The following is a 27,372-nucleotide window of genomic DNA, read 5'->3' on the forward strand; positions in this document are numbered from 1 at the left end:
ACCTCGAGTCCATAAGTGATATTGAGGACTCTTGTAGTGCCTGTGTAAATTCAGGAATGGGCGAGTCTGGTGAAAGAGCTCTAAATTCATTCAGAGAGCCAATTGATTCAGGAGAGGATGATCTCAAATTTGACATCAACATCAGTGATGCAGGTGAGAAAGGCCTATACTCTGAATCAGAATCAGGTGACAGAGGTCTCTCGTCAACCTCTGGTTCTATTGACTCTGGAGAATCTGGTCTATCGTCAGCATCAGGTGGGGAATCAAACAAAGCTGAATACTCAACATCTGATGCATCTGATTCAGGTGACGATGACCTGTAGGCATTAAACTCAGGATATGTCTCTAGCAAAGCCTGTCTGAAGTCAGGTACAGGGGAATCAGGAGAAAGTCTTCTGTATTTACTCAGAGATGCTAAGGACTCAGGAGAAGATCTGTCTTCTATGAGCATTGGGAAAGATAACTCAATGTCCTCATCAAAATCGGACAACACTGATTCAGGTGAAGAAGACCTCAAGTCTCTATGTGATATGGAGGACTCTAGTAGTGCCTGTGTAAATTCAGGAATGGGTGAGTCTGGTGAAAGAGGCCTAAATTCATCTTTGGATGCAGCTGAGCCAGGAGATGCTGCTCTGTCCTCAAAAAGCCAAGGGATACACAAATCAATCTCCAAGTCCTCATCTGAATATACTGACTCAGGTGATGTGGATCTGTATCTTACTCCTAACATAGTAGGTGCACTCATGGCATACTGTGGTAGCGGGGAGTCAGGAGACAAACATCTAAGATCAGAGTCAGACACCCCTGATTGACGGGATTCTGCTCTGTCCTCCAAGTCAAACATCTGTGAAATCAAAGGAGCATATTCTATTTCTGAAGCTTCTGATTCAGGTGACGATGACCTATAAGCATTAAACTCATGATATGTCTCTTGCAAAGCCAGTCTGAAGTCAGGTACAGGGGAATCAGGAGAAAGTCTTCTGTATTTACTCAGAGATGTTAAGGACTCAGGAGAAGATCGGTCCTCAATGGCCATTGGGAAAGATAACTCAATGTCCTCATCAAAATCGGACAACACTGATTCAGGTGAAGAAGACCTCAAGTCCATATGTGATATGGAGGACTCTTGTAGTGCCTGTGTAAATTCAGGAATGGGTGAGTCTGGTGAAAGAGCTCTAAATTCATTCAGAGAGCCAATTGATTCAGGAGAGGATGATCTCAAATTTGACATCAACATCAGTGATGCAGGTGAGAAAGGCCTATACTCTGAATCAGAATCAGGTGACAGAGGTCTCTCGTCAACCTCTAGTTCTATTGACTCTGGAGAATCTGGTCTATCTTCAGCATCAGGTGGGGAATCAATCAAAGCTGAATACTCAACATCTGATGTATCTGATTCAGGTGATGATGACCTAAACCCAATAAACAAGGGAAAACATTTCACCACGTTTGCTATGAATTGAGGTACAGGTGAATCCGGTGACAGGGCCCGGTGCTCATCTCCGGATGCCACTGAATCAGGTGATGGCGGTCGATGATCATCAGATATTGATAAAAATAACCCATCTTCATTCTCTATGTCTGAATTACAAACAGAGCCAGGTGATGTAGATCTGTATCCAGCAGTTGAAATAGTTGGATGAAGTATAGCCTGTCTGAATTCAGGTATAGGTGAATCAGGTGAAAGTGCCCTGAACTCATTTTCAGAATCTGATGTGAAGGATCTCCCTTCCACCTCAATAAATGGCATGTCCAGAACATCCGTTTCAGTGTCCGACATTACAGATAAAGATGATGATGACCTGCTCCCTGAAACTAACATGGCTGATTCTATATGTTGCCTAAACTGTGGTAGAGGAGAATCTGGCGATAAAGTCCTAAACTCATTAACTGATGTTGTTGAATCAGGAGATGATCTTAATTCAGTTGTTATCATCAGTGACTGAGGTGACATAGGCCTATATTCTGTCAGTGATTCTGGTGAGAGAGGCCTCGTGTTCATTTCTGATGTCACTGAATCAAGGGAATCTGGTTTGTCTTGAGTGCAAAATTCGGAAAGAAAGAACTCTGATGAATCCTCGAGATCTGATGCACCTGATTCAGGTGAGGAGCTCTGTAACACTTCTCCCACATAATGGGGGTCATACAGTTGACATATTAGCTGGTTTGCTCTAAATGTTGCACCAGCCTCAGCTGATGCCCCAGGTGATAATGGCCTGTATTCTGACACTGGGCTCTCTTCCCTCTCAATCTTTGTTTGCGTTGCTTGTAGACTATCTGCATTAGATGAATCTGCAATGTCCAACTTCACACCACCCTCTAACTCTCCCTCTTCCACACCTGAATCCTCCTGAACATACTCAATTCTTGTTCCAGCATACTCAAAAACACCTGTTTTACTGCAAAAAGTCTCCCCAACATAGTGAGGATCGTGTATTTGAGAAATTAGCTTCCAGAGTTCAGCATCATAAACAAGTCTATATACTGGTACCCTTATTGCCTTTAGAGGTAAAGTTTGACTACTACCACCCAATGGTCTCTCTGTGGTTTCCAATACTAGTGATTCTGGTGAGTCAGGTCTCTGCTCGCAAATATTTATGTCTACACTTGATTGTGTATATTCGACATCAGAAACCACTGACTCAGGAGAAGATGATCTATGACCAATAACTGAAACTGATTCAGTCAGCCCTATTTTGAATTCTGGTATTGGTGAGTCACATCTGTAGTCATCTCCAGAAACTACTGAATCAGGTGATGTTGGTCTAATTTCAGAAGACAGTTGTGACAGAGACATAGCCCCATACTCTGAACCCGAACAAACTGAAACCGTTGACAGGGATCTTGCCAGTGTAGTCCAAGCAGCAAATTCTGGTAAAGCAGGTCTAAAGTCAGGAATAGGTGAGTCAGGCGATAGTGCCCTGTATATGTCTATAGACGCTACTGAATCAGGAGATGATGGTCTGGCATCAAAAATGAATGCAATGTTTAAATCTGTCTCCAGATCCAGATCTGACAATACTGACTCTGTTGACACCGATCTGTGATACACTTGAGAGGGTTCAGAGAAAGAGGCAAAGTACTGAGGAATAGGGGAATCTAGCATTAAAGCTTGTTGACTATCTACAGATCTCCATGAGTGGGAGGAATCTGGTCTAAGTGCATCCAGCTCCAACAGCGACTGTGGTGACATGGGTCTATATTCTGCTTCAGAATCAGGCGAAAGTGATCTTTGGTAGATTTCGGATTGCAAAGCAGCAGCCTCTTCATCAACTGTTACATCTGACTTTGTCTGATAAGACTTCTCAAACCGAAACACTGCTGTTTTACTCATGAAGGTTTCTCCTACATACTGTGGGTCACGAATTTGAGAGATGAGCTTCCAAAGTTCTGCATCATATGCTAGACTGTAAACAGGCACTGAATATTCTGTTAAGGATAAAGGTATATGATGCTGAGGTACAGAAACTGAAGATTCTCCAGGTAATTGCTGATCTTCAGGGACATTTGTAGTAAATGCCAATGGGAATGGTAGATCATCAGATGCAGTTTCTGGAGACAAAGGAGGTGACAGAGCTTTAACAGATCCTTGTGTATCTCCATATGTAGCTATAGACTCAGATGATTCTTTTTGATGTTTTGTAACATTCTGCACAGGTGCATTATCAGTTTTGATTGATTTCTTCGATTTTTTCTTTCTAGAAGATTTTGTCTTCCTAGTTACGGGATTGCACATTTCCTCCTTTGAGTTTTCTTCATCGAACAACTCATGAGATAATTCTTCTGTAATTATAGTTGACAAGACCTCAACTCCTGCTGGTGGTTTGACAATGTTTTGGTCAGTCTGACTGCCATCAGGTACAACTGATTGTATCTTGGGAGCTTCAGTTTTATTATGTTTTTTAAGATTTTTTGGAGATTCTGACAAAATAAAGGTTGAGTATCTTTCCTGAGTTTTTGATTTTTCTAGATCAACAATTATGTTTGTTTTTGTTTCAAACTGCTTTTCAGCACATGCTTCTACAACAATTGCAGCGTGTGTTGGTTCAAGTGTCATGTCTTCCTCAAGCGGTAGGTCAGTTACAGGATTGGGCCCATAATCATTTAGAGAGCCACTTGAATCAGGAGACAAAGGCCTATTCTCAAAACATGATAGCAGTGGCATGGCCTCACACTCTGTATCTGACAACACAGATTCTGGTGATGATGAATGGTCATTTATAGTAACAGCATGATGCACAGATGTCATATATTGTGGTATGGGAGAATCCGGGGACAGGCACTTATTGGATGTTTCTGATTCAGGTGAGGATGCTCTAATGTCTAACATTGCTGACTGTGGAGACATTGGTCTGTACTCAGGCACTGACTCTGGTGAAAGTGGTCTTTCCTCAACATCAGACACAAATATAACTACCCAATCATCATCATCATCCTCAGATACTGATTCCACTGGTGTTGGTGGTTTGTTCTCTGTATCAGATACTAATGGTTCAGGTGATTTTTTTCTATAATCAGCATGTATGGGATCACACATAACCTCTACAGATTCAATTGATTCAGGGGAGGGTGATCTATGTCCAGCGGCAGGTAAAATGGATTCAGATTCATCTCCAGAGACAGCTGCATCAGGTGATGACGCTCTATCTTCAGTATTAACTAATGCTGGAGACATGGAGCCATATTCTACATCTGAGCATACTGATTCAGGTGAAGTTGATCTCTCCCCAATCAGTACAATAGCTGAGTCAGGCCAGTTGTGACTGAAGTCAGGTATAGGTGAATCAGGTGACAGTGCTTTATGTTCATTTACAGATGTTACAGATTCTGGGGATGATAGTCTGTTTTCAAGAGGCTTTGATAACAAAATTGCTGTTTCAAATTCCAAATTTGATGACACTGACTCTGGTGATGATGATCTACAATGACCAGTTTCATGGAAATCAGGAGACAAAGTCACATGCTTAGAGGATGTAAAAGAATATTGCATCGTGTCCAAAATGGGAGACTCAGGTGACCATGCTCTGTCTTCTATGTCAAAAGTTAATGATTGAGGGGAAATGGATCTCTCACCACTATAATCACTGCTTAGTGATAGTGGCCTTCCAAATGGTCTTTTGTTTGAAACCATTGGTGTTAATGGCCTTTCCTCTGCTTCTGATGTTAACATCATAGAAGTGTTTCCTGGCGCACTCAGTAATGATTGCCCCTGGGCACAAGCCCCAACATCACCAGTTTCCCATGGAAAAACAGTAGGTGGAAGGGGAGACAAGGGCCTAAACTGAGGTATTGGAGAATCGGGTGCAAGAAAATTCAGCTCATTTACTGACGACGCTGATTCAGGTGATGAGGTCCTACTTTCTGTCAGTAATATTGCTGGATCAGTCACACATTCAAGTGAAGATGATCTATCATGAACTAAGCTATGAAGTTCACAAATGGTTTCATATGTGAATTCTGGTAAACTTGATCTAAATCTGGATTCTTCAATCTCAGGTGTAAACTCTACAGGGACCACAACCTCATTTTCATTCTGCCTGAATGACAGTGTTTCCTCAAAGCTGTACTCAGCTCCTGGCATAACTGACAAAGCATTATCTACTGAATGAACATCTATCTGCTCAGAAGTTGAGTCATGTGACACTTGAATGAAACCAGTTGAGCTTAAGAGTTCTGGTTTTTGAGACATTAAACCTGGAATGGTACCACTTACATCAGAGGGACCTGCTAATGCCTGAGTGGCAGTGTCTGTTTCATTCATGTCATGAAGGGATTTGACATCAAGGTCACCTGAAATTAAGACTCGGTGAACATCAATGTCAAGCACAGAGTTTGAAACATCTTCATCAATGTTTGTGTGTCTAGCCGCTCCTTCAACCTCATCTTTTCTGACTCCAGCTTGAATTGAGTCTTCAGTGGATGCATCCAAAGACACATCCTCTCTATCAGAATCCATCAACTCGAAATCATGTCCATACAAGACTTGATAGAGTCGATGTGAAACTTCATCCAAGTGTGTTCTGGCCATTTGTTTGGTCAGCGTGGATTCTGTCATTGCAACAGCAGAACCAGAAGGAGGAACAGAAGTAGGTTGAGTTTGTTCACTTGTAGGTTGTTGTGTAAAGCACATCTTTTCATCGGTTTCCGTAAGCTCCATAGATAGTTTCCTAAAGTCTTGCTCAGCTTGATCACACTCAATCAAGCTATCTCCAAAATCGGTCAGAGACAACGGTCGACTCTCGCACACACCTGTTCGTGAACTATTTGCTGACTCTCGCCATGGTGACAAATACTGGCTGGTTTGTAGACACTCCAAGCTCCACTCCTCTCCCCCCTCTGCCCCCTCATATCCAGCAGCCCCCTCATCATCACATGGTTCAACAGTGGGGTAAGGAGGTGGGCTACTCTGGGTGCCTAACTTGGGTCCCCCTTTGTACACAGGGTCTATCACATTGGATCGAAGGTTGTAGGGAGAGGTGCGGTACAATGTGAAGAAAGGACTTACTTGTTTAAAACTGCCTGTGTGTACCGTGTCTGTCAATTCCTCATATACTCTTTGTGATGAGCTGTGAAAAAAAATGTAATATTCAGTCACGGGATAGCTGATCAATTAAAAAATAAATAAAATAGAAGCTGATAAGTCTTTCATTTAATCTGTATTCCTTCATATCGTCATAATGTATATATATTAAACTTAAGCAGTAATGATTACACAGTAAGTATAAGTCCAACTAGAATCTCATCATTCCTTTTTGAGGTCCGAAATCTATGTCAAAATGAATTTTAAAAAAAGCTAGAAAGCTAATGTGGGTGTGGTCACATGCATTAAACTTTCTAGACAACTTACTATGTTGTCTCCATCTCTTTTTGTAGTTTCTCCTTCTGGGAATTTCTAAGAAAGCCTGTTGCTGTGGAATCTGTCTCTGGTCGTCCACTTGTGTCGTGAAGCGATGACAAACTGGAGGATAGGTCCTCTGCTGACACCAAGGGTACTTCTTGTCCCGAGCCTGGACTCCTACGTGAGGCCTCTGTACGCCTTCCCGGCCTGGGGCTGTCAATGTCTTCATGAAGGGCAGAGAAACCTGACAAAGCATACAGTGCAGGCATACAGAAAGAGTTGATATAACTGTTTGGTACATAACTCTGATTGTTTAGTATAGACCAAAATACAACCTAATCATCAGTGTGCTTCAAGTAAAAATTGGCTTGTGTACCTTCACTATGATCCAATGCTATGGTCCGCTCTATTTCTGCATAGGTATGTGATGATGTCTCCTCCTGAGTGGACTTGATTATCTTGGTTTCAATGAGGTGAACGATATCCATTCGGTTGATCTTAGTCAGTCTTCCGATCAGTGTTGTTTCTGTTGAAACAGAAAACAGACTTAAAAGTTGAATAACAGCTTTTACTTTTTTCTTGTTTTAAAAGCAATAATTATGAAAATACAGTATGTACCCTACTTATCACTAACCTGCTGATTGCTTTCCCTCCCTCTCTGCCCAGAGTCTCAAAAGGGCATGGCTTTGGTCTTGCAGTGAGTTAGGGTTTTCAATCCTTATCAGGTTGATCCTCTCCTCACTGAAGTCCAGTTCTCGTGCCAACTCTGTGGAGAAAAAGAAGATATAATTATGATTATGATGATTGAAAGATATATTTGAAATGTCTGAAATTGTGTTTCTTGAAGGCCTACCAAAAATGAACAAATAATGTATATTTGATCGATCACTGCTACTAAGGTGTGACTCACCCGTCCAGCTGAAGCCCAGGTGGTCGGCTATAATGGCCAACCGTTGCTCTTTTCTTTCTGCTTCATCCTGTGGATCTACTGCAAATACCACCAGACAGCCATGAGCGGCCAGAGCCATAAGGTATACCAAATCAAGTCACATTCACAAATGGTATCCGAAAATATCTTCACTGGCTTTCTTGTTCTTGTAGTACTGATAGTTTGTTTGGATAATTCATGATATCAAATAATTAAGTACATAATAGTCCTGTAAATAATGGTTGTGATAGATCTTGTAGTGGCACTATAACTAAGAAACTTAAATTTCAATAATTACAAAATAAATGACATTTAATAGTTTAAATAATTATTTCCTCTTTAATATTTAAAAAGATTTAGTCACTAAGTTGTTTTCACAAGTTCCATAAAGCCTTTAAGTCAATCTTGAGATTTGCAGCACACATAGAGGGAAAGAGAGACGTCATTACACACACAAACACAGCTCAAACCACACAGCCACATAGATTCTTCAACTACAATGGGACTTAACTACAAGAGACAGAGAGGCAGCATCTTTACAGCTACAGTGTAGTAATGAGGCACAAGAGATAGAGAATAGCCCCTTAAACTGGGGGGATACCTTGACTTTGGACTTTATCATCTGGGATTCGCTGCATCTGTGTCTCAACAGGGTCGTCCCACATTGGTCTAATGGGAAAGACGTCTCCTGAGGGAGGGAACTGCATCTCAGGGAAACTTTCTCTTTCTATGATTGATGGATCAATGAGACTGCTCTCATCGTCTGAGTTGGCGTCTGCAGCCTCTTGTTCTTTCTCGGTCTCTGCCTGTGCCAACCTTGCCACAAGTTTTGCTGCTTCATCGCTTATCTCTTCAAAGAACTCAATGGATGTTATGTGTGACTCACTTTTCTCTTTAGTGGGCGTTGATGAATGAGATGACTGACTACTTTTGCCTCGGACTGGCAATCTGGACTGGAAACCTTTAGATTTTGCTGTCTCGGCACTCAATGGGCGACGTGTTTGTTTTTTTGGAGATGGCGTGGTAGACTCCTCCTCACAGAAGCTCTTGGCTTTGAAAGATGGTTTCTTGGTTTTGATATCCATAGAGGGACCTGCGTCTGTCTCAGATTTTCTCCTTGAATCCTTTTTTACAGGGACCTTAAGCTTTTTGTCTTGGGTAGATTCAGCACGTTTGACAGTAGAATCAGACTTGGGAGTGCTAGCCTTGATGGGAATTCTAGATTTAGATTCAGAAATGAAGGAGGCCTCTTTTTTAACAGTGGTTGAAGAGGAGGTTGCATGAGATGGAGAGGGAATGGTGGATTTACCCCGACCTTGTGGAGAAGACTTAGCTTGTGTTTTCACTGGAGTCTTTTTAACACTACTGGAAGCACTTTGTTTGGACTTGCCTGTTGGTTTGGGTGCTTCGATCACTGACTGTGGTTCTTCTGGAGATGAATCAGAGGACTCTTGGTCCTGCTCAGAGTAAACTGATCTAGTGACTGTAGTTTCTGCTGTCTGGACAGTTGTTATCATTTGGTCAGGGGAGTTTTTGTCTAAATCTATGCATCCTTCATTCACATTTTTGTCTAGACCTTCAGGGGACTTCTGATCTTTCTTTGTAGGTTTGGCTGAAGCGGAAACGCCCATTTTAGGGATTTTAGATTTGGAGGCATCAGCTTTAGAGGCTGGCTGACCACCTTCAGGTGGGGACTGAAGCTGAGAATCAGTTGCTTCTTCTGATTTCTCGGTCTCCTCAGTCTTGACCTCTAGTGTTAGATTGAGGCCAACTTCAGCTTCTGCTGCTGATCTCATACCTTCTTGCCTGGCTTCTTCTAAGAGAGGCTCGTCCAAAGGCTGTTCACCTATCTGGAAAAAGGCAAAGCCACCCCCCTCTTCCTCATAGCTCCTCTTAGTCATGTCAATTGCACCACTTCGGGTCATCTCAAAGAGCTTCCCTTCTTGGAATAGAAAAGGGTTGGGTTCACTGGTAGGAGTGCTCTCTTCTGTTGGGGTTCTACCAGGTGTTGTGTCCGGAGTTGCTTGCAGAGACTGACGGTCCACCACCAGATTCAGTATCTTCTGTTCCTCCTCTTTGACACGAGCTGCAAAAGTGGCATCATCCTCCCGCATGGCAGACCATGAGTCAGTGTCTACCCTTGCAGTGACACCTTTTGACTCAGTTCTGGGAGGTTCCAGTGCCTCATCATCATCCTCCTCTGTGTCATCATATATACAGACCTCCGGTTGGAATGTTTCCTTCGTTTGACCCGTGGAAACAGATGCACTGTATCCAGCCTCTGGTGCACTTGTATGCTCCTTATGATCTCCTTTCACTTCATCTGTTATATTGCTAACTTGTTTTAGTGTTCCAGTCTGTAGCGTGCTCACACCTAACTCTTGACCATCCTTAGCATCTGCCTCCTTTTGCTCATCAGTCCTGTTTTCAGTGAATGATTCAGCCTTGTTGGCAGTACTATCTTTAACAGATGGGACTCTTTGTTGCTGGGAAGTTTCCAGGTTGGATTTTGAATGATGCTGGTCTGAGACAGAGTGAGGTCCCTCTGAAGTGACAGTGGCTGTTGTTCTTGCTGTGTTCTTGACCTCTTTGCTGTGGGATCCGTCATGCAAACCTGCTGAAAAAGGAGAGGGAGGTTGTACTTTAATATGGGGATCAACAAAATGAGCTAACTTTGAATCTTCAGCGGGTCTATCAAGCCCACATTCACTTTGTGAAAGCTTCTCACTTGTGGGCTCTATTGTTTCATAGCTGTCATCCCCTATTTTGGCACCTGCAGAGGGAAACAAATCTTTTCTAGAGTTCTTTTTGCTCCTCTCGTCTTGTTCCATTTCATCAAATGTTTTTATTTTGGCTGCCATCTTAAACATCTCCTCCTCTGGAGTGATTTTTCTCTTAGCTTCATAGCTTTCTGATGTATCCTCTTCTTCTGGGTTTTCAGGGATTAGAGCCGGTTTGGATGGAACAGAGAGGAATGTATGGTCAGGGGGTTTGGGGTTCACCTCATAACTTACCTCTTCAGAACTAGGAGTATCAGGAGAGAGGGGACTCTTACCGGAACTTGTCATCTGAGATGTCTGCTCGCAACTGTCATCATCAGCACTAGCCTCACGGTCTCGAAGCAGCCTACCACGCAAAGCATCTTGGGGGAATTCTGTAGCTTTGGAGGGCTCTGGATGGCTAGAGGATTTACTAGGTGGACCAAGAGATGATGGGAAGGATAGGTGGCTTTTTTCCTCTACAGGACTGCTCTCTAAGGAGTCATGAGGGGGTGATTCCTTGGTTGGGCTAGGTTCAATGGAATCTGGGGACTTATGGGAGGAGTTTTCTTCCATGAGAGGACTATCGTCTAGAGAGTCTCTGTGGCTTATTGTCAAAGAGTCATCAGCTAATGGACTGAGAGCATCTGAGTCAAGCTTTAAAGGCAGCTCTAAGCTTTCATGACGCTGGGAAGAGGATCTAGAAGCCGGAGAACCAACTAAAGACAATTCTAGCTGACGATCAGGGCTCTCGTCATCGCTAAGAAAAGTTTCTACAGTCTCTGAAATTCTCTTTGTAAGCTTTTGCGGTTTAGAAGGCTTACACTCGATCCTCCTAACCGATATGGACTCACTTTTAGTGTGATCCTCTGCAGCCTCGCTGGAAGAAACAGGGAGAGTCAATTCTGTAGACAGTTGGTCACCAGTGGTCCCTACACCAGAGTCTCCAGACTTCTCTGTGTCTTTAGTTTCTTTTTTGACTGTAGTGTCAGTTGCTGCCAAAGTTGTAGAGGTCTGCTGTCCATTTTTGGGAGAAAGACACGGACTCTCTGGACTTGTGGATGGAGTGGCAAGACCCTCGTGTTTGTAACTGTCCTCAGAGCTCAGATGAGGGGTTCCATCTCCAGAACTGGCACTTAGTGAGTCTGCCACACCTTCATGTTTTAAACTGTCAGAGCTATCATCAAGGCCACCATTTCCAAAGTCAACAGTTTCAGTTAGCTCTGAATGAGTGGCAGCAACTGACTTGGTTTCTATCTCTTTTTGTTGCTGAATGGTCTCTTTCTTGCGAGGTTTGGAATCCAAAGATACTTCTCGTTCTTGAGAGACGCGTGAGGTTATTGCTTTGGTCATGGATTTTGACTGGATGGTCTCGGATTTTGTGGTTTTCTCCAATCTTGACGTAGAGGATGTTTTGACCTCAAATAGCCCAGACTTTCTCTTTGAGGGGTCCTGCCCTGTTTGGAATGCTTGCATTATCTCTTTAACTGACATTGTCTCCTCGAGTTTTTCAGATTCAGCTTTGGGGGATTTAGGGGGACCCTGTTTTGATTTTGGGCTTTCTTTGGCTTTCGGAGAGGGTTTGCTCACAGGCAATTGTGAAGGCTTGCTTCCAGTGACCTTTTTGCTCTTTTGCTCTGCCTCTACTTTCTGTTGTAAGGCTTTGACTTTGTCCTTTATTGACCCAATGGGAGTTTCTTCAACCACTGGGGATACAGGTGATGCTGGGGAAGGGGCTGTAGGCACACGTAGAAGAGCTGCTGCCTCTGTTGATTCCTCTGCCTGCCGTTGGTCTTTCCCCTTCCTTCTGACTGGCTTAGCAGCTGTTTTGTCATGCACTTTGGTTGGAGTAGTTGGCTTTGCACTTTTGCGTAGTACAACGTCAGTGAATTTCTCTTGGACGACTGGCTCTTTTTTAACTTTTGTTTTGGAGCTTACTGGTGCGTCCAGGAGGTATTCTTTAAGGTCACCACTGTTCTTTATTCCTTTAGGTCTGGGAGCCCCCCTGTTAGCTCTAGTTTCGCGCAAGACAGGCTCTTGAGATTCTAAGGCTGCCATCTGTTTGGCCTCCTCTACCTCACTGTCTGAGAGGAGAACCCACTCCTCGGCCATTCTAGCTGCTGTTGCTGCCTCCTCTGCTGCCTCACCCTCATATGTTCCACTCCTCAGTATCTCACTGACTTTCTCTAGGTCCTCTTTGACTTTCTCTAAGTCCTTCTCCATTATTTCTAATGGCTCTCCAGAAACATCCTCAGTCCCTTTCTCTAGACCACACCTTCCTAAGGAAGGGGATTTCTCTGTGGAGTCTGCAGTCAAGATGGCAGTCATTTTGATCAAATCTTGTTTCATCTCTGACACGTCGGATAGGAGGTCTGGTTCTCGAATCAGCTCTGATTTCAGGACTGATGTCGCCGTCTCTTCATCTTCCATATGGAAGAAGAACAAGTAAGGAGTAAAGAAAATCAAAAATTCAAATGAAAGGAGACAGACATTGGAGAATGTGGTCAGGACAAGATTGGAGCACATTGCAGGGATCATAGGACAACAAATTCACAAAGGGTTCTACATCAGGGCATCAGAGGAATTGGGCTTATACTTTCATATGTCTCTGGGAAACTGTGGTAAATCAAAGGCTAAATAATACCAATGGAAAAGGATATGAGCAGGAAATAACTTGCTTATACACTCAGCGCACCCACACTCACACAAGACAAAACTATAGAACAAAAGTACATAAAAAACAGGTAACCAAGAAACCAACAAGTACAATGGAAAAAGGGAAAACAAAGGAAACAAAGAAACATCAAGACATCTCAAGATTGCTCGGATGTATGACAAATGTCAATGTGATAAAAGGCAAACATGGCTTGAAAACAACTCAGACTGCTAGTTGCATCTATCAAAGAAAGCCAGTGATACAAAACATGATGATTTGCCATGCTTTTCATTCTCGACAAAACAGATAATTTATAAGGAGGAAGGAGGATCTTTGGAATACTAGTAAAAAAAACATCCTTTCAGGGCGGGAAAATATTTGAATACCATTTTCCCTCCATTCAGTTATGTTTAACTTTCCTTATGTTTAACTAAACATTAAAACATTGACATGAAAACTGAAATAAACAAAACTGCACAAAACCATAAGCAAATGGTGTTGTGAGGGAACATTCCAAAATCAGCACACCAGCAAAGGAAGAAGTTAACTCTCATAAACAAGACATTACGTCGAATCATACAGACATACAAGCACACGCATACACATTTATGTAAGGCAAGTTATTTCCATGCAAAGCAAAGGGAAGTGCTGATGGAAAGGTCTTGATGAAGAGTGAATGGAGTGAGTGGAGAGTTCAGTGTACTGATTAAATCTGCAATTAGTGGATAAGAGGTGCTCACGATCAACAGCTGCTTGTTAATATGCCTTCATTCAGTTATGCGGTGAGTTCTTGATCCATTTGCACAACTACTCCTGTGGCGTACAGTATCATCTATATTAATCAGTAACATGTCATCCATGTATGTTTCAATTATAACATGGGTTGTTTTATTATGAGGTCAATTCAATTTTTGCTCAAGTATATTGTTTCTATTTTAGTAATTTTCTCATTACTACATGGACTACACAAGGAGGGTTAAAAGGGGAAGGACTCAGAGTTGGTGAGGAGGTTGACTACTTTTTGCTTTACCATTAGAGGACTAAAACTGTGAGGAATACTAATGTTCTGGCCTCTAATCTCCTGGAAGTGGGGGCTTGTGCAATCACTAGCGTGCAGTTTCAGGAACTCGAATTTGGATGGCCAGGTGCTAGGTGCTAGCACAACCCTGTCACAGCATGGCACACGAGAGGCTGCAACAGGAAGGCATTTAAAAAGCTGCTCTCATCCCCTCCTTGCAGCCATATGATGGTTTAACTAACTGCAAGGGATTGGAAGTCATACATCCCACAAGCAGTAGTGAACTGCATTATTGGTAAGTGTCTCTTATTGATCAAACCAGTACAGAGTATGCCTTAATGCCATTAAAAGTTGCATTTTGATGTGCATTTAAATTTGTACTTTGATATATATCAAAGTGAAAGATGCAGAAATCAATACACCTAAAAGTTGTTTTTTTTGTGATTTTGCAGAGGTCTGATTGCGTACTAAACCACGAAATTTTAACTGATTTTTGTTGTCTGTGCAGGTAAAATGCAGTAGCCAAATTACAATGCGCTGCATAAACAAAACCACAGTTGTGTCTCTCCACCCACCTCAACACAAGCAGGTTTGTTTGGAGTCACTAAATGACCAAACAGGCGCAAGCACAAAGAAAACGGCACAATGAATATGGCACCGTGACTGCGTTAGCCAGCACAAAATTAGAGGCCATTGTCAAAATAAACATCACTACAATATGATTGCGTTTGATTTTCATGTACATACGTAGATGGCAGTGTTTAACTCTTTCTCCAAATGTCCGATCTCAAATTGTGAAGGGGAAAGAGTTAAATTGAAGACATTCAGGCAAGTGTGAAATCAGAAAGAAAAAAAAAAAAAAAAAAAGGAAAGTTAAAAGTGAAGTTAAGCCTCAGGAGGAACATAACATTGACATGGGGAGTTTGAGTGACAGGACAAAAATACATGGAGCTTAAAAGGCTTTGAAAAGATGTATGTGGTCTACGATTAAGCTAAGGGCTAGGCTGGGGGTGTCAATCTATTAGTCTGGTTATTCCTCTGCACACTGTTTAACTACATTAGACTATACACCCATACAATATCAGTGTTATTGTCATATTAGTTTGATTAATAAAGACATGCAGTATTATTATAGATAGCAACTATTTTAGTACAGGTTATAGAGGAAAATGAAATGGATAAAATGTCTTACCTTTCTCTATCGTTCTGTTGGTCTGGGAAAAAACATGGAGAATTGATCACAGTTAGTTTCGTTTCATTCACTGTATGTGCCGAATATAAACTAAAACTACTACTGCTACCATTACAACTGCTACTAGGAAAAGAACGCAAAGGACACACATAACATAAGAGCAAAAATGAGCTATACCGCTGACAAATCACAATCTACAACAATAAACTAAATACATCTAAAATATAACATTTGACTACTTGTGAACATGTCCTTTATTTAGTCCTGATGACAAGACAGTGGACAGGATAGATGAGCAGAGCTAGTTAGTAGAAGGAGGGGGGGGGGGGAGCGGTGGCTGCTTTTACCTCTTCCTCTTGCTCTTGGTCTGAATCGGACTCCTTTTGGGAGCAAGAAGCAGCGAGAAGCAGAAAGATGTACAGATAGAAACAACAGCAACATTAAAGGGAGGAAAAGACAGGGGGCAATGTATGGTTACCATAGCAACGAAGACAACCAGTCAGTGTGATTTTTAGGGAAAGCTAGAGAGGTCTTCAAAAACTGCGTTACACAAAGGATGTAAAATCTGTTTTTAACTTGATAGCCTCAATGATACATTGATCTTTTTTTTGGCGCTTCAGCATGAAGCATCAAAGAGTCGCCATCACTTTGCATGACTTCTGGGCCTTTAGGCCGATTATATTTAGTTATCTTCTGATCTGATTAAAGGCCACCAGCTTGTACTGTTGCCTATTACAGGCTTGAAGATGGCTTACTGGGTGGAAACTGGCAGTTTTTACGAACATTATAAAGCAATAATGTTGGCTGTAGGGCTGGCTTAAGGCATAGGCCATATAGGCAGTTGCCTAGGGCACAACCTTCTAGGGGTGCTGGTCGCCCTCTAAAAAAAATAAATTAATTAATATAACAAAATGTTTTTAAAAAATGACAGTGGGTGTCATTCCTCATTTTCTGCATTGAGGTAACAAATGAACAAATAAATGAACAAACAAACAAACGAACAAACAAATAAACAAATAAATAAATAAATACACTTTTCACCTGCTCCATGTCCGAATTCTGCCTTTACTACTTGGGATGTCAAAACACTGATATATGCAATAAGAACTTGTACTTCGGAATATCAAATAAGAAAATAATTGGGGTTATGTTTTGGAATAGCGTAGTAATTGATGAAGGGGGAGATTAGCATGTATTACAGCGGTTACAGGGGAAATAGGCTCAAGATTGCAGTGTGGTCCAGCTTGCAAACAACTTGAGTATTTAATTAAAGTGTTTTTCAGAAACGCAACTTAAAGCATCCTCTGTTGAGTCAAACAACAGTGTAGTGCCCTTACCTTGCAGTATGATGGGAGGGTGATGTTGAGGTTGCATATGGCATTTTGGGTGAGTGACCTGTAGTTCCTGGGCTCTTTCATAAAGGACAGGCGGCCACACGGCTCCTGAGTGTTATCTCTGATCTGCAAGCAGTTCAGCATTACTCAGTCAGCAGTTATATGGGATATTATATGCACTTAGAACAATTCCATACGGTGAATTATTGTTGACACTTGCTTAAAAACCTCTGTGGTTGTTTCTTTGTTTCGAATAACGAATAGTGCTCACCTTGATGAAGAGTGCTAGTCTGTTCTCCTTAAAGGCAAAGAAGCTGAAGAGATGGTGCTGGCCACTTTTGGTGAGTGGAACAAGATTTCCAAAGCAGTCTGCATAGATAGGTTTGCCTTCCAGGACCTGATAAATAAAACAATAGGCAGATGAATAGCAGGATTGAATAACAACATACAACCTACAAAAACACTCAACCGTCAATTCCTTTTTTGGTTTAAACGATGGTGTTCCACAAACTCAATCTTATGCCTGGTAGGCGTAGACAGCTGGTAGGCTTTTAAAAATGAAGTGAGCTACACCTTCCATCAGCTGCGGTTGGTGAGACATTCCTTCCACTCTACTTCCTCACCTCGACGTCTCGGCTGCGGGCCACCTCGCAGAAGTTCTCCTGCTGCTCCAGGGTTTTGTCGATCTTGTCGTCCGTCATGCAGAAGCACCGCAGTCGGGCCTCAATGGGATCGTGGGTCTTGGCAAAGATGACAAACTTGGCCATGTAAGGGACGCAGATGATCTCTCGGTACACCTGAGTGGAGAAATTGACGGATTCCTGGACTTGTCGACAATCTATCAGCCAGAATCTAGAAAGCAGAAGGGGATTGGAAACAACCAGTGAAGTTAAAGGTCTTTGTTGGCTGCAGCACTTTAAATCAGTGACATTTAGTTGTGCAACAAATAATGTTTGGTGTTACCTCGCAGACACATTGGTGGTGAAGGAGACACAGTCATTGATGAATGTTAACGGAGTGGTTCCTGTTATATCCTCCCACTGAGCAGGTGTTGTTCCACCTGCACGAGCACAAAACACAACATTGACTTATTCGAATATTAGAGTGTGTGTTTGGTTGGTCTATTCACAGCTTTGTGTTTATATTTGAATGTGTTCTCTAACCGGTGATACTACAGAGTAGTCGTAAGGTTGGGGTGTCCCCTCCGAAGCCGTTGAGGACCAGGTCGGAGTTGCTCTTGGGGACAGGGATGGTCATGGTGATGGGTTTATGGAACTTCCTCCTGCGGGGCTCCAGGGTGACGATGGGGCTGAAGGTGGCCTTGTTCCCCAGGATCTTCCTCACTACATCCAGAATGACTGGCTGGGACTGAGAGAGTAGACAGAGTATACGGCGACCTTACTTTGTGTTGTCGATAAATCCTACACGGGGGTACTGCCTGAGCTAAGGCCGTGCACTGAGGATGAAATCTGACCTTGTATGCTATGATAAGACAAATACAACACAACAGGTAAATGTACAGTATATATATCAAAGAGTACCACACTACCTGCAGTCCGACCCTGATCCTCTTGGTGAGGGCCCCCTCGGGAAAAACTGCCTGTACTTGAGGCACAACAGTGCTGCTAAGGATGCCTCCTTCAGGACCAATCAGATTACTGTCTTGCTTGGTGCGCGACACCACCGCAAAGTATTGCGGGAAATCTCTAGTGATGATACGGCAAATGCGCTTCCTCTCCAGCTCCTCTGGCGTGTCCAGCTCTGGAGGAGGGGGGGGGGGCAGAAAGGAACATGTGTCAGGGATAATCAAGTCTTTAGGTCTGCTTTCCTGATGTCATGGTGCAGTCTACTGCATCAGAGACTGACCCTCGTCCATGCCGTTGAGTATCTGGTTGAGTTCCTCTTGGGTGTGTTCACAGTGATGCTCCTTCCAGCTCTCTCCAGTCTCACTCCTCAGAATCACCAGCTCCCTCTCTTTCCCCCGCAGGGCGGCAAAGTGGGGGATCTCCACAATCACAGGACTGGAGGGGTAGAGGTCAGGTAGCGTGAGTAAGTACAGAATGTCATGGATGATAACAGTGTGTGTGTAAGTACCTCTGGGTATGTGTGTGTGTGTGTGTGTGTGTGTGTGTGTGTGTGTGTGTTGGCAGGGCTGCATACATGCTACTCTTGGTCGAGACCATTATTCGGTGTCCACTTTAGATTTTTCTGTCTTTCAAATTTTGTATATAAGTTGTTCTTTACAACGTTCAGCTTTGTTTCTATTCCCTTCAGTACTACACACAATAGAGACAAAAAGACACTATAGTAACTATGGTAACCACTATCATTGTCAGATTACCCAGAGGGGATGAGAGCAGTGTTCTTGTAGATTGACTTTGTTTAATATTTAAGTATTGCACTTCAATACTTACCTGATATATTATGCATAATCACAACAAGCTAGCTACAACACAACATATCTATAAGAGGCATGCTACAGGTACAATCAAATATGAGACAAACACAGCTATGAAGCACAACTGCTGATATTTTCATGTGATATTTTAGGGTTCTTTGGCCTGACAGTAGATGATGATATTTATTTCTTTTGTTGCCATTTTTGATAATAAACACAGCATTTTCAAATGTGCTATTATAAATATATAGTTTGTCAAGTTTCACCTGGTTCCCTAGCTACTCACAGGCCACACAACCATTTAAAATTCACACAAAAATATAAAAAATAAATATTCTAACACACATGTATCAATAAAACAGGAAGCAAGAAAACATGGACACCAAAATGGAAAAGGCTAAGCAAGCAGAAGAACGGGATTAAGGGAAATTAGAAACAGCAAAGTAATGCCACAGCGATGTGATGTCTGGAGGGTAATAAGTACGAGATGAGTGGGGGTACAAGAAACCAGCGAAAGCACAACAATACAGTAATCTACGGACAAAATAACATTAAATGGAAGGGATGGTAAAATAAAACACTGAGACATCAGTGGCATCCATGGATTGTTTCATATGCAAAATCGTTTTTTTTTTCAGCCTACCCGAGGAATTTGGTGCCCGGCGGGCCGAGCTGGAGGATTCTGCTAACCAAACTCTCTCCCTCATTAAGAGGTGGAGGGGCAGTGGGGAGGTGGAGTTTACTATGTGATAGACCAAGCATCCATACGCAGCAGGGAGGAAGAAAGAGCACACACAATGTTTTGGTTGGGTGCAAAATAGAAACCTTTGGAACTGATTTACAACAGTTGTGAATGAGATTATTAACACGGTGGTCATTTTTAGCTGCGTGTCTATGGAGACCAAAAGTGTTCGAAATTAACAATATGAATAAATACAAAATGAAATTGTGAAATAATTCAATGTTTTTAAAACTTTTTTTCATCCTACTTCATTTCATTATTACTGTTAGTTTAATTTTTTTCCCAGCAGTTTTTATTTGTTTTATTTAATATAACTTTTCCAAAATCTGTTTTTAATCCACAATTTATTTATTTTTCATCGCAAAGTGTTTGTCTGTCAATCAAGACAAACAGGGCAGTGCCTGGAATGTGATTGGTTGTTTCTTTGGTCGGAATGAGCGACAAGGCAATGGTGTTGTGAAAAAAAATTAAATCAAAGATGTTGTTTTAAATAAAACAGCTGGAATTAAAAAAAAAATGCTGCAATAAACTCTGTTATTGTGTTGGATTATTTCACAATTGCATGGTTATATATTTATTTTTCTGCATTTTATTATTTAATAAATAAGTATATAGTACATTACTAAAACATAATATTTCATATCTATTTAAAATATAATAACAATAGTATTTAAATAACTTTGAACGCTTTGGGTCTCCGTATATGTCTACATTTGTATAGGCCAATAAAGACATTTTTGCAGTTTCAAATATGCTGTAAAAAATGTTTCAAATGTTACCACTTTCATGCCAAAAAAAATGTATAATTTACATTCATAATGGGACCAATTTTATGGTAAGGTGAGGCAGGTTTCACTGCAGAGTTAAATACTCACATACTATTATATTCATTTCAACATAATAATAAGAACAACATATTTCAGTAGTTTTGATCAGGGAGAAGCTCTGTCATGTCAGCAGTGGATAGCTTATGGAGTTACATATTGTACCATATATATTATTATATTGGGAAATCATAGACGTAGTATGAATGCTTTTATACTAGACTATCTCAAACATTCCCAGCAGAGGGCAGAATTTGAGGCCACATATCAAACCAATCATGGTGCAATATACTGGAGGCGGGGTTAATAAGAAAAGCTTTTTCATTAAGGGTTAGGGAGAAGGTTAGAAAGAGCTGGACTGCAGCTGTTATGAAAGAAAACAGGGCATGCTGAAGAGCAAAGATTAACACATCCCTGGTGCTGGGAGGAAAGCGAGAGCAGATACAGAAACAGTTTTAGTAATGCAGAGGCAGAGGTTAAATTAAGCTGAAAGAAAAAGGGCAGCACGTCGTGAGATTCTCATTAAAAAGGGATACACATCAGAGAGACATAGTGGACTTATGATTTCAACGTCCCACTTCTCTTCCTTCTTACACTACAGATGCATCTTTAAGAGATATTAAACTCTTTTTAAATTCAATTTTTAAAATTAATTTCAAAGGTTATTGGCGTGGAATATCCAAACCTGCATAAAAAATTGTAAAAAGTGAAAAAGTACTGGTACCAGCACACTCATTTTTCTGAACTTCCACTAACTAACAATGAAATTATCTTCATGTAGTCAACTAATTTGCCTGCTGGTTTCTGCATTTTTTGATATTTGCCCTTTTCTGCTGCCTCTCCATTGTCCTTCTCTCTTAGTCCTGTACACCTACTAACTTCCAAGACATTCATTCCATCATCATCCATCATCATCCATCCCCGCAGCCTTACCCGAGGAACTGGGCTCCAGAGGGCCCCACCTCGATGATCCTGCTGGCCAGGCCCTCGCCCTCAACCATCGGGGGCATGGTGGCCAGACGGTGCCTCTTCACCAGCCGGCACGTCACCCGTGTGGGCGCGCTGCACTTCCTGGGCGGGATGATGATGCGTAGGCCGTTGTGCCGGCAACCGCGCATGGCTCCGCCTCTGGCATCCACCATGAAGCTGACCAGGAAGCTGAGATGGAACAAGGACATATTTCCACAAATGAAAAACAATTTCTCATTGATCCCCATTAAGTGAGGAGAATATAGACACCAAGCTACCTGGTAGATTGTTTGCCCCAAGTGTGCTAATACTAGCAGTACCTCAAAAGTAGAAAATTAATAACTATAGTAGCTGCCTGAATCCAAAATGATATACACATACTGCTAATGTGGATGTTTTGATTTGTCAAATTATAAGATTTACACGTTTTAAACTATTAAGGACTTAAAAAAGTGACAAAACAGTTTTCACACATGGTCCATTTACTTACTTTTTCTGGAGCTTTTGACCAAATAAAACAGTCTTCATCAGCAAACAGCAGTGGAATAGAGATTGTTTGCTGATGAAGACTGTATTATTATAGGCTATTTTTTCATTCAAAAGATTTATTTTTATGTCAATTTTAGTTTAAAATGACCATAAATTAACAGGTTATACAGTGATAAACAAAAGTCAGTCTTCTTACTGTCATGCAGACACTGACTGGGGCCATTTAGCTGACTTTGGTGTCTCTCTTCTCAACACTGAATGGTCACCATGATCAAGGGCTCCTCTCTAAGTTGCATCAAACGTTTTGACTTCATAGCTTGAGACTCTTTGACCTCACTCCTCATGCAAAGTGGATGCACATGGATCACACATCTGAATGAGCGGGAGTATGTATGACTGTGATGATGTATGTGACAGTTCTAATGGGATCTCGCCCTGGCTTCAGTATAAAAGCAGACAACACAGTTTTTAAACAAACACACAGAGACATAAAAACATGAGTTATTGAGTTCACAAGCTGTAAAACTGTTAGAAGACAACGATTTCTTTCCCCCATTGCTGAAACTTACCTGGTCAGTGTATCTCTTGGTCATTTGATTTTCCTTTCACAAAAGGAAACGGGGCGTTTTTTTCATTTCTGTCTCCTAGTGATTTTATTTTTTGTTTTTTTAAATAGAAAATGAAAATCAACCTGTTTTTTTAAGTTTAGTTCATCCCCTTTTTGACCCCGATAAAGAAAAACATCTTGTATATTTCAATATTAATCTTTGTATTTTAAAATGAAAATCAAATAACCACTCATTTTTTGTTTTTTTAGTATCCATTTGTGTAAGGAAAATCAAATGACCAAAAGATACACTGACCCTTACCTCAGTGGTTTAGTTCAATATGGTCAGAAAATAAAGCTTTTTCTGATTGACAGACAGTATAACTGCTGTAGTAGGAGAGATTGGAGCAAATATGATTAAAAAAAAGTTATTTTTATAAATTGGTCGCTATATTGTGACAGTAGTACATGAAACAGGTAACCTCAGAAAAAACCATGTGCCTCTGTGTGCAAGATTTCACAGACCGGAAGTAAACAACCAGCTGATCTGAGGTCCGCTGCCTAGCAACCGTCTATGAGAGCCGGCTGTCAATCACTCGCAAACTTCGACCAAAACGGGTCAAACTAGGCAGCGCTGATCAAATATTAATCAATATTATGTTACGTTAACGCCTATCTCTCACCTCAAATGTTGTCAGAATCATCTTGTAGTGCACGGTTTAGCTGTAAAATGAGAAAGTTTGTGACGCCGCTGCCGTTATGAAAATCTGTTGAAGGGAACGCCAAGTTCTGGTCACATGACCAGAGCTCAGCCAATAGGAACGCTCTGAAAATGAACTGACCTGTGATTGGTCAAAAGTCTCCCCGTCACGGGCTAGATGTTTTTAAAGCCTGCAAGCAGAGTAGTGATGGGAATTCAGGCTCTTTTTGGTGATCCAGATCATTTGGCTCAGCTCTCCAAGAAGAAGAGCCGGCTCTTTCGGCTCACAAACGGCTCTTTATTTTTACCACTTCTGCCTTTTTATAATTCAGCCAAATTTAGCTTTCGCTGTTTTGACCTATGATTAGTATGTATGCACATATATCACTTAAATTATTCAATATAATTATACTAAACCTTATAATTTCCAGAATACCATAATTTTACATGCTGCTTCGTTTCCGATTGTCACTCATCTTGTCTGCTATTTGTGCAACGCACCTAAGTGCACCGCACCGCACTGCAACGCACCATAACGCACCGTAACGCACCTCAACTTACCGCAACGCACCGCACCGCAACGCAACGCACCGCAGTCAGTCACAGTCAGTGCATGGAGTGCCCGTGGCGCGGAGAAGATCGTTCTATCATTCTGCCTTGAATTAATACAAAATTTGTTTTTAAAAACGGCTCTCGGACGGGAGCCGGCTCTTATCGTTCACTTAAAAGAGCCGGCTCTTAGAGCCGACTCGTTTGTGACCGACACATCACTAATGAGGAGGTGCAGAAGTCTAGTTTTCTCTCAGAACACTTGAATTACAATATGCTGAAAGGTTATGATGGAATTTTATGCCCAATGATGCCTAAAATATACTGCCTACTGCCACTGGAGATCCTAGGTCATTTTTTCCTGTATATGGCATAGAATAATACTTATTTTAAATAATAATACTTATCTTATGCCAACATATTTCCGTATGTTAGTGGAAATGCACAATTCACAAGACATTGTATGAAATCCACAAATATGTCCTCAACTTACACCGCCTCCTTTTGACCATAATTGAAGGTTTGTTTTCCCTTAACGTCTGTATCACATGACCTGTCCATGTGGAGACATCAACTGGGAATAGTGGACCAAGGTGTCACATTTTGATTAAAATGATTCGACACATTGTAAAAACCACAGAAAAAAGTCTATGAGGCAATGTCTGTTGAGGACAGTGACACATACACCTCTCCACCAGGAGAGCACACTGTGAGGGGAGGAAGAGACTGATGAAGATGAGGAGGTGATTTAACCAAAGGTGCAGAAGGTCACCTGCTGTGGTCTCCATGATCAGGGCACGGAGAGGAATGGCTAAAAATAACAACCACATCAGACAGAAAGGAATCAAAAGTCAAGCAGGAACAACTTAGAGAGAGATATAAACCAGATCAGACACAAGGCGGTCAGAGTAAGGAGAATAGACACAGAGCAGATACACAGATCTAACACATTCAACAAGCACTGACAGGATAACGTCAAGTATTTACAGTACTTTCACCACATATGGTTAGCAAGAACCACAAAAACATAATTGCAAAATTGTGGATTCATTACTCAGAAGTGTCATCGATGTTGCTTCTGGGTAACACTTTATAATAATCATCATTTATAAATGGTGAATTAATAGTTAATTAAACTTAGTTAATAGTTATTTTACCGTTAAAAAACAATGAAATGATAATTAATAATGTTTACTAATTACTAGTAATGCTAAAATAAGTTATTTTAACAGTTTATTGTTGCACACATTTAAACCTTTTATATACTGTATTATGAGTATTTGTTCATGATTACAATGTTTTTTTGTAAACCTTTAAGAAATTGTTTGTAAAACATATATAAACATTGTATAGACAGATATTTGTAACACTTTGTTAATGGTTGATAATCCGTCTATAAACATTATTTGAATGGTAATTATGAAGTTGCAACTGATGATTATAATATCTTGTTAAATGGTTAATAAATAATTTGTAAAGGATATATTCATTTGTAAAGGATATATAAACATTATTGACAAAGATAGGTAATGGTTAATAATTGCTTTCTGGTCCATCTATCTATGTAATGTTTATAGAATTTTTTTTTTTTAAAGGTTTACAAATCATTTAGTAATAACTAACAAATACTTAATATAGTATATAAAATGGTAAAATGTGTGCAACAATAAACTGATAATAAATAGTTTACTAATGTAATCAGAATGTAATTGTTATTGTCTCTTATCAGCTATGATACAATATAGAATTTATAATAATTAATTAATTAATTAATTAATTATTTCATATTACACACACTAATGAAAACATAACATAAAGTATTTATTTACTAATACATATACATAGTAAACTTTATTAATGATCATTTCATTGTTTTTTAACAGTAAAATAACTATTAGCATTATAATAACATTCACCATAAATGATGGTCATTATTAAGGGTAAATTACAGAGCTGTAGTCAGGACACTGTTAACTGAGCTTAGCATAAAGACTGGAAGCAGGGGAAAACAGCTAGCCTGGCTCTGTCCAGAGTTACAATAACACACCTAGCACCACCTCAAAAAGCTCACTGATTAACATGTTGTATCTCATTAGTTTAATCTGTTCACAAACACACAAACAAACATGTAAAAATAATATTAATTTGTGGTTTTAGGGGGACGTACATGCTGTAAATGTTTCTTGACAGTGTGTTTTGTTTGTGTAGAGATTAAACAAAATGCATTGTTAATCAGTGAGTTTTAGATGTGTTGGTAGTTGTATATTTGAACTTTAGATGAAGCCAGAATATGTTTTCCCCCTGTCTTTATGCTAAGCCAGACTAACCTCATCCTGACTTCTGTTTCCTACTTAACACACAGACATGAGATTGATATGAATTTTCACATCTCAATGTCAGAAAGAAAGCAAATGAGTGCATTTCCCCAAAATATTTAACTATTGTCTATTTTTTTTACTCCAGATATCAAGAAGATACATTTGTATAAACACCAGGTGACCCGGACTGATGCTCCAAAATTAACCCAAGCATGCTTTTCTTGAGCCTGGCCACATTTCACACTTCTTCCAGGGATGAACTTCTCAATTGACCCAATTGTGTAGAATTTATAACTAAATTGATATTTTTGTGGTAATGGAAATCAAATGGAAAGAAAAACACATATGCATTCATACACAAGCCATAAAACTTTCACCAAATAAAAGCCAAAATAAATTACATCACGCTTTTTTCATTTTGAGATGAGCCTGGCAAACCCCTCGATAAATTCTATTTCAAAAAACATTTCTTGAGAATCATTGTGCTAATTATTTAATTGTTTTGCTGCCTATAATATATTACATTTCATCATGTTCCTACTGATATAATTATATTTTATCATATACAATATATTCCCAGTAACAGCTGCCAAGTGCCAAGTGAGAGAAAGCACTCCACTTCGAGCACTCGGGATAACTTTGAAACGAAAGTTAATTCACTAATTAAGAAATGCTAAGAGGTACTTGAAAGTACTTGAAACATAATAGCAGCCATCAGGACCTTGATGAGATTGTTAATGCATATTCATGAATTTACCACATGTTTCACTACTCCAAGCTATTTATAAATCCTGTGCCAACATCAGTGTTCGTACAATGTGACGGTACCTACCCAGAGTGAATGGGGCTGGAGGATAAAGCCACATTGTCCAGGTTCTCCGTGCCCCAACTCAGACGATAGGAATCCCTCTCATTCTCTCTGCCAAGTGACGAAACCTGCAATCGAACAAAGAACCTCTTATTAGACATATACCAGCAATTATTGAAAGTAGCAATACCAACAGAGCATAATACATATTAATATCATTTCCCTACCAAAAGAATTCTCATGTGATCTCACTCATGTGATAGTATATCTAAGTACTAAGTCATGGGCAGCCGGACTTGTTCG

The 27,372-nt window shown here is 40.7% G+C and overlaps 1 protein-coding gene across 36 annotated transcripts in view; it reads right to left on the bottom strand.

Annotated features, from left to right (window-relative positions):
* ank2b (ankyrin 2b, neuronal) overlaps positions 1 to 27,372 on the bottom strand; it is a 176,320-nt gene that overhangs the window by 13,113 nt on the left and 135,835 nt on the right. For 11 of the 36 annotated variants that reach the window (XM_074623608.1, XM_074623606.1, XM_074623613.1 and 8 more), the window contains 20 exons: positions 27,094 to 27,197; positions 24,716 to 24,754; positions 21,623 to 21,847; positions 19,767 to 19,865; positions 18,592 to 18,746; positions 18,275 to 18,486; positions 17,889 to 18,093; positions 17,689 to 17,785; positions 17,349 to 17,577; positions 16,997 to 17,122; positions 16,729 to 16,851; positions 15,739 to 15,771; positions 15,392 to 15,413; positions 14,947 to 14,985; positions 8,368 to 12,948; positions 7,749 to 7,826; positions 7,473 to 7,604; positions 7,215 to 7,364; positions 6,848 to 7,082; positions 6,506 to 6,566 (listed from right to left, as the gene is read on the bottom strand). In XM_074623608.1, the coding sequence (XP_074479709.1) occupies positions 6,506 to 6,566; positions 6,848 to 7,082; positions 7,215 to 7,364; positions 7,473 to 7,604; positions 7,749 to 7,826; positions 8,368 to 12,948; positions 14,947 to 14,985; positions 15,392 to 15,413; positions 15,739 to 15,771; positions 16,729 to 16,851; positions 16,997 to 17,122; positions 17,349 to 17,577; positions 17,689 to 17,785; positions 17,889 to 18,093; positions 18,275 to 18,486; positions 18,592 to 18,746; positions 19,767 to 19,865; positions 21,623 to 21,847; positions 24,716 to 24,754; positions 27,094 to 27,197 (6,945 nt within the window). The remainder of the gene's footprint in view (positions 1 to 6,505; positions 6,567 to 6,847; positions 7,083 to 7,214; positions 7,365 to 7,472; positions 7,605 to 7,748; positions 7,827 to 8,367; positions 12,949 to 14,946; positions 14,986 to 15,391; positions 15,414 to 15,738; positions 15,772 to 16,728; positions 16,852 to 16,996; positions 17,123 to 17,348; positions 17,578 to 17,688; positions 17,786 to 17,888; positions 18,094 to 18,274; positions 18,487 to 18,591; positions 18,747 to 19,766; positions 19,866 to 21,622; positions 21,848 to 24,715; positions 24,755 to 27,093; positions 27,198 to 27,372) is intronic. The other 25 variants (XM_074623616.1, XM_074623618.1, XM_074623634.1 and 22 more) reach the window with 21 other exon arrangements.

Source organism: Sebastes fasciatus, chromosome 22, assembly GCF_043250625.1.
Source record: "Sebastes fasciatus isolate fSebFas1 chromosome 22, fSebFas1.pri, whole genome shotgun sequence".
NCBI lineage: Eukaryota > Metazoa > Chordata > Actinopteri > Perciformes > Sebastidae > Sebastes > Sebastes fasciatus.